This window comes from Bos javanicus, chromosome 23, assembly GCF_032452875.1.
Source record: "Bos javanicus breed banteng chromosome 23, ARS-OSU_banteng_1.0, whole genome shotgun sequence".
Classification (NCBI taxonomy): domain Eukaryota; kingdom Metazoa; phylum Chordata; class Mammalia; order Artiodactyla; family Bovidae; genus Bos; species Bos javanicus.
Window position 1 is genome coordinate 26,873,597 of NC_083890.1, and position 12,471 is coordinate 26,886,067.

Consider the following 12,471-nt stretch of genomic DNA (forward strand, 5'->3'; position numbering starts at 1 on the left):
TGATTTTGAAATGGAAACCCTTTGTTGAAGCAATTATATAGTAATAATTTGGTGCAACAAAGGATCTTTCAAAGGACAAAATAAGACAAAGAAAATTAAGGAGAGGGAAAAGGAAGAAGAGGAGAGACAAGAGGGAAGAGGGGAAAGGACAAAAGCAGCAGGATCAGAAGTGAAAGAAGACAGGGAGGCAGGAAAGTTTCCACGGTCTGAGAAACTATTAATCCCTGCAACACTGTTATTCTTTTAATAAAAGAAATTAAATGATGGATTGCATAGATCTTGCACTCCTGTCCTATCTTAAGACTATTACTGATAGAATAAATAAAATCTGAAGTTCATACCCAAAAAACAATCCGTAGATGGATATCCATCTTCCCACCAGATGGCACTGCAACTGATAATAGAAAAGGGAATGTGACCTCTTTCCATAACCTCTTCCTAATATAGTAGCTATAGAATCTAAGTTCTCCCTGAGACACACTGATCTTCTTTTCCTGTTTTCTTTTAGCACTGTCTCAATCCAATATTGGTAAGTTCCTTTCAGTTTAGTCACTCAGTCATGTCCAACTCTTTGTGACCCCATGGATTGCAGCACACCAGGCTTCCCTGTCCATCACCAAATCCTGGCGCTTACTCAAACTCATGTCCATTGAGTCAGTGATGCCATCCAACCATCTCATCCTCTGTTGTCCCCTTTTCCTCCTGTCTTAAATCTTTCCCAGCATCAGGGTCTTTCCCAATGAGTCAGTTCTTCACATCAGGTGGCCAAAGTATTGGAGTTTCACCTTCAGCATCAGCCCTTCTAATGAATATTCAGGACTGATTTCCTTTAGGATTGACTGGTTGGATCTTCTTGCAGTCCAAGGGACTCTCAAGAGTCTTCTCCAACACCACAGTTCAAAAGCATCAATTCTTCAGTGCTGAACTTTCTTTACAGTCCAACTCTCACATCCATACATGACTACTGGAAAAACCAGAGCTTTGACTAGACTGACCTTTGTTGACAAGTAATGTCTCTGCTTTTTAATATGTTGTCTAGGTTAGTCATAGCTTTTCTTCCAAGGAGCAAACGTCTTTTAATTTCATGGTTGCAGTCACAAACTGCAGTGATTTTGGGGCCCCCCAAAAAATAAAGTCTGTCTCTGTTTCCACTGTTTCCCCGTCTATTTGCCATTAAGTGATGGGACCAGATGCCATGATCTTAGTTTTCTGCATGTTGAGTTTTAAGCCAACTTTTTCACTCTCCTCTTTCACATTCATCAAGAGGCTCTTCAGTCCTTCTTCACTTTCTGCCATAAGGGTGGTGTCATCTGTATATCTGAGGTTATTGAGATTTCTCCCGGCAATCTTGATTCCAGCTTGTGCTTCATCCAGCCTGGCATTTCACATGATATACTCTGCATATAAGTTAAATAAGCAGTTTACATCTTCTTTACATCTACCATTTACATTTACCAAGTACTTTACATCTTCTTAATAACCCTATGAAGCAGACATTATTACAAATGCTCTATTTTAAGTGAACAAACTTAGGTGCAAAAAAAGAGTTAAGAAGTTTGTGCAGGGTCACACAGCTAACAAGTAAAAGAATGAGGATGTAAATTCAAGCATTCTAGCACCTGATCGCCCACAGTACCTAAACAGAACTAATTAGGGTCCCATTTTAAAGAGTTTCATGAGAATTATGTACTTTTTAAATCAATTAATTCAGACTTTTGTAGGTTTTTATTATTCCTCAGTGTCTATTCCAGGAATCTTATTTAAGTCTTCTTTCTATTTCTCAATTCAGGAAAGAGAAATGAGAGCAACTGAGTAAAAACAAAGGAGAACATAGGGCAACTAAAGAAAGTTTAGCTAAGACTAAGGTCTTCCAAGCTCCCTGAAGAGTTTCAACCTTTACAAAGACTGAAAAGAAAGAGTAAATGGCCTCCATGCTCATCACTTGTCCTAAACATTTTTCTGGGCTTCAGGCACAGCACCAAAGCACAGGATCTTTAAAAATCTATGACCAAATCTCATCACAGGTGGAACAGAGAATTGGGTGCTCCCTCAGGAGGGGAGGGTGAGAGTCTTTTTCTCATGCTTCTCTTCAAAAAGGAATTAACTCTGACGTTTTTAAGGAGTTGACCTCAAGGATTTATCTGTGTGTCCATTTAATGGAGCTCAGGAATTGACCATGTTCCCAGTTGTTTCTCCACCATGAAGAATGTCAGCCCTTTTGCTTCTCCATTATCGTAGATTTTATCGGTTAACGATGAAAGGCCCGGGAATATAGGACTTCAGTCTGTGAATTCAGACTAAGTAAATCATTAAAAGTTGAGCCAAAAAGTGTTGTTAAACCCTATTATTTTAAAGATTCATTAAATAAGGTCCTGAAAGATAATGAAAATTATCAAATTTCATATAGCAATTTAAAATTTAACAAAGCAAGTAAGACAAATGCTTATCTTTTCTGCACTGAATATAGTGAGGATTCATTCTACCAAAGTTTGTATGTTACTATTACTGTCATAATTATTATCATGAATAATTATCACAAGCTTTCTCTATAACTTATTTTATAAGAACACTCCAAAGATCAATGGAAAAGAATAGAAAAAAAAAATGAGTTTAGAAGTAGGAAAGAAATTACTTTTTAAAAGAATGTTCCAGGAAGAATAGAAAGAGGAGAAAATTGAGTGGGTACAGAGGAAAGTGCACGAACTTAGAGTCAGAGACACTGGAGGCTAAAACTGCCTATAATTTTTTGGATATTCAGGCACAGACCTTTGCCTCTCTCAGTCTTAGTTTTCTTTTTTACAAAAGTAACATAGCCTTTCTTTGGTTCTTGAAGCTATCACATTTTGGAGAGGATACTCTCCAAACTGAAAAGAGAAACGGGTAAGGAATAGAAAATAGGGGAAATAAAAGGTGCTGAATAGAATCATTATATTGGGAATATAGTAAGTTTGAATTCTCTCCAAAAAATTTCCACTCCTGCATAATATCCAAGAGGAAAGAAGATTCGAGACTTAAAGATTCAAGAGGTGTGGTAACTTGTACCTACTGGAGAATTGAGGGTCTAATGTACAGTTTCTGGAAAGACTTGGGAAATAGGTGGATTATTTAAATAATTAATTCTAGACTGATTTGAATTTTTCTATTGTTCTTTAGTTTTACCTCAAGAATCTGTGAGTAAGTTTTCTTTTTGTTTCAAAATCTGGTCTGTAAGAACTGTATATAAAATGAGATGAGATAAAATCATGTGAACTGAATTGCAGCCTAGAAAATTTAGTGAATCTGTGATTTTAAAATGTTCTGGGGACTTCCCTGGTCCAGTGGTTAAGACTCTGCACTTTCACTGCAGGGGACACAGGTTTGATCCCTGGTCAGGGAATTAAGATCTTACATGCCATGTAGCACAGTAAAAAAAAATTTTTAATAGAAAAAAAAAATTTTTTTAATCTGGTTTGTAGGGCTCCTATACTAGGCAGAGGTAATCTCCCTGTCTTATCTGTTCCCTGCTTTGTGACCAGGCTTGAGGCTCACAATTCTCCACCTTCTCTTTAATTATCTTATCTATGTCATATAAAATGCCGCCTGTAGATGTATTTTGTTTGAACAGCATAGCATTATTTTAAGTTTTGTATTTTGTGTTTTTAGATAGGGTGTGCATTTTTCAAGTGGCCAACATCCCCACTAGCCCCATAACTAACATTCATAATTCATGAGAACTGCTGGCTCCTAACAGCAACTAAGTTTGTGATACCCACAAAGATAACCAGTATTGTGATTTCTGTCTAATATGGAAAATTTAGCACTTTCTAAGAGAACTAATCCTGACATTTTCATTAAGAAGAGTAACTATTCTCAAACCACATTCTTAATTAAAAAAAAAAAAAAGCACATAGTAGTACTTGGGCAAGATACTCACGTCATCCTTTTTTAGCTACTTCTCCACTCCGAAAGTCAGTAAGTGGTTATCTTTCACTGTCCTACTTATTGTCTTCACCTAGACAAGGCCACAAAACTCTCAGCTTAAAATTTTCCTGTCCTCCTTATTCTATAGTACTTTAGGTCAGGAATAGAAAATATATGATATGCATACCACCTCTGTTCACACTTTTGCCGGTGGCAGACTTCAATAATGGATCATGGTTCTCTTTCCTGCTCATTCCTGCTCAGCCCACATGCAACCTAAAATTCTCCTAATCTCCAGGGAGTTGCTACTTAGAATTAGCATACAACTCATATTCTTAACAATATATGTATTTTCAAACTACCTTAATTTGGTAGTGGGTGTGACATGTTACTTCAATTTATACCATTTAGAAAAACTGACATCTCTTCCCAAATGCTGAAGTAGATCTCATCATTTATGGAAAAAGCTATTATTTCCCACCTAACATAAAAAATAAATAAACAAAAACAGAGTCATAAGTATGCAAATGAAAACAAAGATTTACTACATAGCACTGAGGATTATAGCCATTATCTTGTAATAACTTTTAACGGAGCATAATATGTAAAATACTCAGTCACTATGCCATACACCTGAAACTAATGTATTTTAAATCAACTATACTTCAATAAGTATAGTTGGGCTTCCTTGGTGGCTCAGACAGTAAAGCATCTGCCTGCAATGTGGGGGACCTGGGTTCGATCCCTGGGTCAGGAAGATGCCCTGGAGAAGGAAATGGCAATCCACTCCAGTACTCTTGCCTGGAAAATTCCATGGATGGAGGAGCCTGGCATGATACAGTCAATGGGATCACAAAGACTCGTACATGACTGAGCAACTTCACTTTATACTTCAATTAAAAAAAAAAATTGTAAACTTTGCAACTCACAATATTTCCTACTAAATATAATTGTTTAAATAAGACTTCAGCACTCAAACAGTGATAAACAATGAGAAATAAAAATACATAAAAAACAAAGAGCTGAATAGGTTAAAAAAAAAAAAAGACAAGGTGAGGAAAGTAATAGGGAGCAAGAGTATCACTGAAAATCTCTAAAACAGGAAAGTTAAAGACCAAATTAGGTTCTAAGTCCAAGTCATAATTTTATATATATGCAAAACCTTGGGAATTCCACGAGCAAATTAACTCATTTCATTAAAAAGAGTTGGTTCAGTAAAGAGATTTTTGGCATCTGAAAATAAGATGGGTTTTTCAAGCCAGAAACAACAGTTAAGAGACTGCAAGGTAACTAAGGAAAACAAAAGGATAGTTTTTTTAAGAGTCAAATCACACAGATTAATAAATCAGAAAAACATACTGAAATGCTCATAATTATGTCCTGTCACCAACATTCAGAACTTTCTAAATGACAGTAAGAAATAAAAGAGAGAAACAAGAAAGTAGAAGAAAAGTAAAATAAAGCAGAATACCTTAAATGCAGTGAAAACTTACTAATTTGCAGAAGAATTTCATTCCTTACAGTCACTGAATATTTCTTTCCATAACATTTCTATTAGAACTTTTCAGCTTTCCTATCCATTATTATGCTTGCTTTTTCACTGCAACATTGCAATGTAAGTAAGACAGGAGATATGATTTCCATTTTAAAGACTAGAAAATTAATGCTTCAAAGGTTTAGTGACTTACCCAGTCAAAGAGCTAGAAAGTAGCAAAGCTAGGACTCTCTAATATTGGATCTTTAACCTCAAGGGTATTTGTACCTCATGCCCTCTGAAAGTCTAAATCTAAGTGGGATTATATTTGTCAATTTTCTTTCTCTTTTGGTTAAACAGCAAACATTTATTTCTCTAAGTTCTTGTCAATTTTCATCATAGGTGATACAAATAACTTAAAAGCAACTCCAGAACTTTTACGTAAGTTTCCCCTCAACTCAGTTGTTTCCATCTTTTACAAAGTGCCTACCACTGTGGGACTGGGCTGGGGGGCGAGGGGAGTGCCTACTATTAGGGGACTTCAGGGGAGGGAGTTGAGGAGGCACGTAAAGATGGAAGAAAGAGAACAATTACTCATTATTTTATTGCTCTCCTTTACTGGTATGAGGAACTTGATGTTGATTTCAGGATCCCCCTAAGTAACTAATGATTTTCTTATTTTGCAAAGTGGAAATTCCACTAATAAAAAATAAAATAATTAACCAAAAAGTAAAATAAAATCCCCAGTTCGATGGGGTCATTTAGCAGAAACAAACTTTTAGAAGGATCTGACAGCAAGACAACTATAACAATTGAGAATACAAAAAATAATTGGGGAGAATATGATCTTATTGGATTCCTAAGGAAAAGGGTGGGGGGTGGATACAGATTCACCTTCTCACTGCCCTCCATGTAAATCTGATATGTAGTAAATGCTTATTCTGAAACTCCATGAAATGTACATTCTTCAGTCAAACTTTTTTATGTTTACATTTTAGCTGGCACTGTAGGACCCATAAGTAAGTTCTTTTTCTATATTTTAATCCTCCTGTGTTTTGCATCACTATACTGTTAGAATATGTAAGACACTGCTATCCCTGGACATTTTTAACCTCTCCGGCACAACTTTTTAATTCTTTTCTCTTTATTCTCTAATATTATCTTAACAAGTTAGGTTCCTCTGTGAGGAAGTACTGTCAGTTTTAATTATATAAAAATTTTGAGATTCGGTGGCAGAGGGAATTGTTAGAAAAGTAGGAAGTTTCCTTTCTAAAAATCCCAGTAGCACTCAGAGGATGAGGATAGTGAGTTTCAACTGGCTGACCCAGGATACCCAGGATATTGTTGACAGTTGTGTGGAATTTATATGCCCTGCTATTATCAAAGAGTAAATCTGGAAGAAGGGTCCACATAGCATTTTAAATGATATAACCAAACATTTCTGGTAGAAGCACTGGGGGAGAATAAAGACTGAGAGATAAGAGAGAGGCAGTTGATTTAGAAATGAAAAAAAAAAAAAAAGGTAAAAGGAGAGAGCAATGTACAAATGCTCTGAAACTTTATGAGTCCTTTACGGCCTTGTTGTATAAAGTGAGTCCAAGGACCTGTGTTGGCATCACCTTGGAGTTTATGAGAAATGCAGAATCTCAGCCTAACACCCATTCTCAGAACTATTAAATCAGAATCTGCTTTTTAACAAGATCCCCAAGTGATTTGTGTGCACAGTAAAATTTAGAACTATTGCTTTACGGAGAAGGCAATGGCACCCCACTCCAGCACTCTTGCCTGGAAAATCCCATGGACAGAGGAGCCTGGTGGGCCGCAGTCCATGGGGTGGCTAAGAGTCGGACACGACTGAGCGACTTCACTTTCACTTTTCACTTTCATGCATCGGAGGAGGAAATGGCAACCCACTCCAGTGTTCTTGCCTGGAGAATCCCAGGGATGGGGGAGCCTCCTGGGCTGCCGTCTATGGGGTCGCACAGAGTCGGACACGACTGAAGCAACTTAGCAGCATTGCTTTACAGAGTTTCAATGCTTTTGCATTTGGAAAGGAAATAAAAAGTTGAGTGTACTTGACCTAAGTTTAACTAGTTCCTCTATCTCTAAAGATTCTCCACACAAAGAGTAGCCTTAAAGCATGAAACTCAAAGAGGTTTGATTAATTTCCTAACACATCTCTATTCATCACTCCTGAAGATGTTCAGAACTTGAGCACTTGGGCAGTGCCAACCCTGAAGGGAGGAGGAAGAAGAACAATTTGAGGAGTTAGGGCTCATGGCAAATCACATCCTGTGTCTACTCCTCCTGGAGCTTTTATGCACATGAAACATGATTAAGATAATCAACATGCAAACTTCAAGCATAAATACTGGAGAGGTGCCACAAAAGTGCACCTAGGAGGTATAGAGGGGTACGTGTGTATGTGTGTAAAGAAAGAGAAGGCTGTTATTGCTAAGCATGGGTATCTCATGCCTCAATCTCTTTAGCCCCCAACTATACCTATGAATGTCTTGAGTCTATCTAGAAGTTTCTATACCTTCTTAGACACTAAGATATTGAAGACTAAGTTAATCTGTTGAATAAGGGAACCAAAGTCACTTAAAAGAGACAGAAATTTCCACTTCCTCCTTCAGAAGATGAGGCTATGGTTTCTAGCTAAACAAGTTCAAATTAGCCCAGCTGGAGGAAGGACAATGGCTTGTAATCTACAGAGCTACAAATAGGGCACCCACTGGGGAAGGAACACTGACCACTGCACCCTTGCAGCTCCAGCTGCCAGAGCCAGTAGTCCTGGGATTCTCCAAGATGGAGAATTAAGAATAAACTTCATTTACTTTTCCAGTGAAGTGGAAATTTTAGTCCTGGTGCCTATACTTTTGATGTTTTCCCAGAAATAATTTCAATGAAAATTGCATTTTCCTAGAACCATTCTAATTAGTTCTGTCTTGTTTTTCTCATATTTTAGCTGGAACTATTGGCCCAATAAGTGAGTTTCTTTTCTGTTTCCTAATTCTGACACTCTTTGGTCTTCTGTGGGATAGGGGACCCTCTCTTCACCCTGTTTCCATTTCTACATCTCTAGGCTTTCCCAGTCACGCTACTTGATTGCATTTGAATCTCCTGATGCCTAGGCTATCAGAAATAGATACCCTGAATTGTAACTGAGTTTAAGACAAGGGAAAGCCAAATAATTTATATTTAAAATAATGACCAGGAAAAAATTCTCTGAGTTATCATCAAAATAATCAAAACTGTTATTTATGGGCTTTTCCTAAATTGAGGGAAGAACTACAAGAAAAACAGGTAGTTCTAGAAGAAGGCAAAAGAATAAGCATGGTAAAGACAAAAGAAGAGATGGTGATGAAACAAAGATAAAGGAACTGACATCTACCAATTCCCAAACAGTTAGAATCCTTTGAGACAGCTGAAAGGTAGAGAAAAGAGGAAAACAGATGAGGGAGAGGGATGAGGGTGAAGGAGAAGAGAGAACGACCTTCAGACTAGGTTCTATATGTTCTTCTCTGCCATAGATTTATCACTTAAGATGAATGCTGAACGATTTGATCCAGTGGGTGGATTATGGGTCTTCCTGGGTTCTTAAAAATAATATTAGTGGCATAAGAATTCAGTTAACATCAAACCACACCAATTTCCTTCCTCTTTGCATTTCAGTGCAATTCACAGCACCTATTCGTAAGTACTGAACTTGTTTATCTACTCTGGTTCCTTTGACATCTGACCTACAGGTCTTTAGAACTGATCTGCCCTTTTTCTTGATATCATGCTTCTTGACTCCCCTAGTATTCCTATCACAGTTTCCAAAAAAGCTCTGAATGATGTAGAGCTTCTATGGGCTAATGTAAGAAAGTAGAAAAGAAAAGGACCCTCTTAGAAGCAGTCCTAATGCTGTCAGCAAGGGAAGGTTCATTTTTCAAATAACAGTAAGTCCCTAAAGAAATGAGGAAAAAAAGAAAAAGTTCTAAGAAAAAAAAGAGGCATTACAAATTAGCGGGAATGAGTCTTTCCAAATCCTCTAAAGAGTTTCCATCATCACTGAAAAGGGAAGGCCTCCATTCCTGTAGGTCTCCTAGGCTGTGCAACAGGAAGCCTATTCAAGGACTGCCATACATGCAACCTTTGATCTCCCTGGGGTTTTCATTATGACACTCTCTCTAGAGTAAGTATTGGAGAATGGGTATCTCTTTCATAGTTATGCAACATACTGATCTCTCCCCCTCTCTCTCTGTTTCTCAGCTGGAGCTACAGGACCTATCAGTAAGTTTTCTGTCTAATTCTTCACTGTAGAGCATTTTAATTGCCTTTGGTATATTAAGAATCCTCCCTTGGATTCCACGTTAGGACTTCAGGGGTTTGAGCGTCCACATTTTCTTGACCTTTCGATTTTCTTCTACCAAGCATTTCTGCAAGTCATTAATGATTCTGTGAATGTACATTCCACTGCTAAATACAAGCTATAAAGTAAAAGACAAACACTTGTAGAAGGTTTCCAAAGACTTGTCAACATCATACAAAGGACTTTTAAAACCAGAATGAGATGAAGTGAAATGAAACAAGGAAAAAAGGAAGATAACCAAGTTTAAATGGAGAAGAATTTTTCCCATCCTCTACAGAGATTTTAATGGACCACCAGGGTAATCTCTGTTTACTACTTACCCTCTCAGTGGATCCATTAGATGAGGAACTCTTATACGTAATAAATTTTCTTACCACTCCAGTAAGAAAGGCAACAGCCCCACTACCCAGCTGCAGCTTTCCCCAAGTTTGGTGGTACAGAGTCTTACTAGGGAACACAAACCAGAACCTGAAAGCACCTCCTCAGTTTTTTTCACTTCTTTTCTTCTTTTTTATTCTTTTATAGAGCTCTCTCAAAAGACCATCGGTAAGTCACCTAAGTCTCAAATTATAACACCTTTTAATCCTTTATAATGCTTAAAACATCAGTCTATTTTTATTTCAATGATTCATGCCCACAGACTCCAGGACCAAGTGTTTCCACTGCCTCATTATCCCACCCAGAATTCCTAAAGGTTGGATTCACCCAGATTCTGCAATAAAAGATATTAATTACAAAGCTGAAAAACAAAGTTTAAAAAAAAAAAAAAGTCCCCTAAGGATGGTCTTCTGTGAGCTGTTCCCACTTTAGTACATAATCTAGCTCTTTAAAACCAATATGTAATAAAAATTTAGAACATAGCTCCTAAACTTCTTGCTTTCTATGCATGTAATCTTTCATTATATAATCTTCATTTTGTTAAAAAAAGAAAAGAAATTTTAAGATTCTTTTCATTTCTAACTACTCTGAAAAGTTCTCTCCAGGATAGGTAGGTTCTATTTCACCAACTTTTAGCAACTTGCCCTGTTGCATTTTTCCAGAGAAACATTATAAATAATGGTTAGGCTTCTAGATACAATTATCTATAATTATATGCTTATAAACAAGAGCAGTCATAGCTTCACACACTGGATTATAGTATTCCTAGCGAAAACTGAAAATATTTTTAAATTATAAAATTAAAGAAATATGATTTTAGGTTCCTCTGTGCTCATTTGACAAAATGAATGAGTCTTGTATTTGTATCTAGTCACATTCTTTGAATGATTCTTATAATGCTTTATGACTTTTCTAAATCTCAAATGCATTATGTTGTTGGATTCAATGGTGGTGGGTAAAGCAGATATTATACCCATTCCTCTTCTGCTAGAGTAATCTTGACAATGATCTGCACAGATGTCTAAAGAGATCCCATAAGAACGTGCCTAAACACATGGGCACTATACTCAAGGAAGCCCAAAGCCATGGCTTTCTAATAGGTATTTAGAGTTCTCCCAGTTCAGATGCAGTTCACTGTTCAAGGATCATCCTTGTGTAAAACCAATATTGCCAGGTAACATGGCAGATTTACAATCTTTATCAGGTCATGAAAGGATCAGAGCTAGAAAATCAACTGAAAGCTAAATTCTCATTAAAAACTGAAGACTTTGTTGACCCTTTGTCTACAGACACTAAAACTAATCAAGACAGTCTTTGACCCTTTATCAGTCCCCAGTAAGCGGGAAGCTGTGAGAAGACAGGACCCTTATCTTCCTACCCTAATACCTACTCCTAGAACATATTAGCTGGTCAGAAATACTTTAGTACAGGGTGGTCCCTTGAAAAAGCAGTTCTGTTACTGATAGGAAAGAAAAGAAAAAAGTTTCGCATTTCTTTACTGTCTCCTTGTTTGACAAGGATCCTAGGAAACCCTTACCTCAGGCTGAAATATTGCAGTACATTTGAATATCCCTTTTGTTCTATAGTTAACCAAGCTCCCTGATGTTCTCATTACTGATACAACTTCCTCTCCCATACTCTACCTCTCCAAGTCTCATCCCTAAATAAAATTCATTAAAAGATGTATTCTTCATCTGAACACCCATACTCATTTGTCAATTTGAATTTCTTTTTAGTGCAAACTCCAGGACCTATTGGTAAGTTGCCCGTATGTATGTATGTATTAATAAGATACATATGTATGATGTAAGAAATGACGAAGAAGACAATAGAAAGATGGCTCAGAGAGGGATAAAAATGATGTGAAGAAAAAATATGAGGCAAATGGAGAGAAGAGAATATAATTAAGATTTTACCTTAAACTCTTGGAAAGGCAACAATGTAATGGTTATCTTGCCAACTAAAACAGGGCTACAGATCTCCTGGAGGAAGATGCGATTCTTATGGAAAGGCTATAGTCCAGCAGCAATGCAGTAAAAAATATTTAATCTTGAAAATCGGGATTTAGCTATTCCAGGGAAACCATTTTCATTGCTCTCCTTTGGAAAACATCAATGGTATACATGTGTTTTTCATGTTTAAAAAGTACAATAATTTATGTTTATTTCTGTTTTAGTACAATATACTGGACCCAGTGGTAAGTCCCTTACCTATTTCTTTCCTCTGGTGTTCTACAATGTCTAAAGGGCTTGTTTCCTGTTTTAAATGTATCTATTGCCAGAAGAATGGTGGTTTTAGACATGTTTTCATGCTTTCCAGTTTCTACCTGCCTAGAATTTTCCAGGGCTATTTTTTATGGAAA

The 12,471-nt window shown here is 36.9% G+C and overlaps 1 protein-coding gene across 1 annotated transcript in view; it reads left to right on the forward strand.

The window, feature by feature from the left end:
• Positions 1-12,471, forward strand: part of TSBP1 (testis expressed basic protein 1) — a 67,209-nt gene that overhangs the window by 12,914 nt on the left and 41,824 nt on the right. The window contains exons 10-18 of the mRNA XM_061398485.1: positions 3,154-3,174; positions 5,777-5,815; positions 6,373-6,393; positions 8,343-8,363; positions 9,050-9,070; positions 9,632-9,652; positions 10,257-10,277; positions 11,846-11,866; positions 12,286-12,306. Coding sequence (XP_061254469.1) covers positions 3,154-3,174; positions 5,777-5,815; positions 6,373-6,393; positions 8,343-8,363; positions 9,050-9,070; positions 9,632-9,652; positions 10,257-10,277; positions 11,846-11,866; positions 12,286-12,306 — 207 coding nt within the window. The remainder of the gene's footprint in view (positions 1-3,153; positions 3,175-5,776; positions 5,816-6,372; positions 6,394-8,342; positions 8,364-9,049; positions 9,071-9,631; positions 9,653-10,256; positions 10,278-11,845; positions 11,867-12,285; positions 12,307-12,471) is intronic.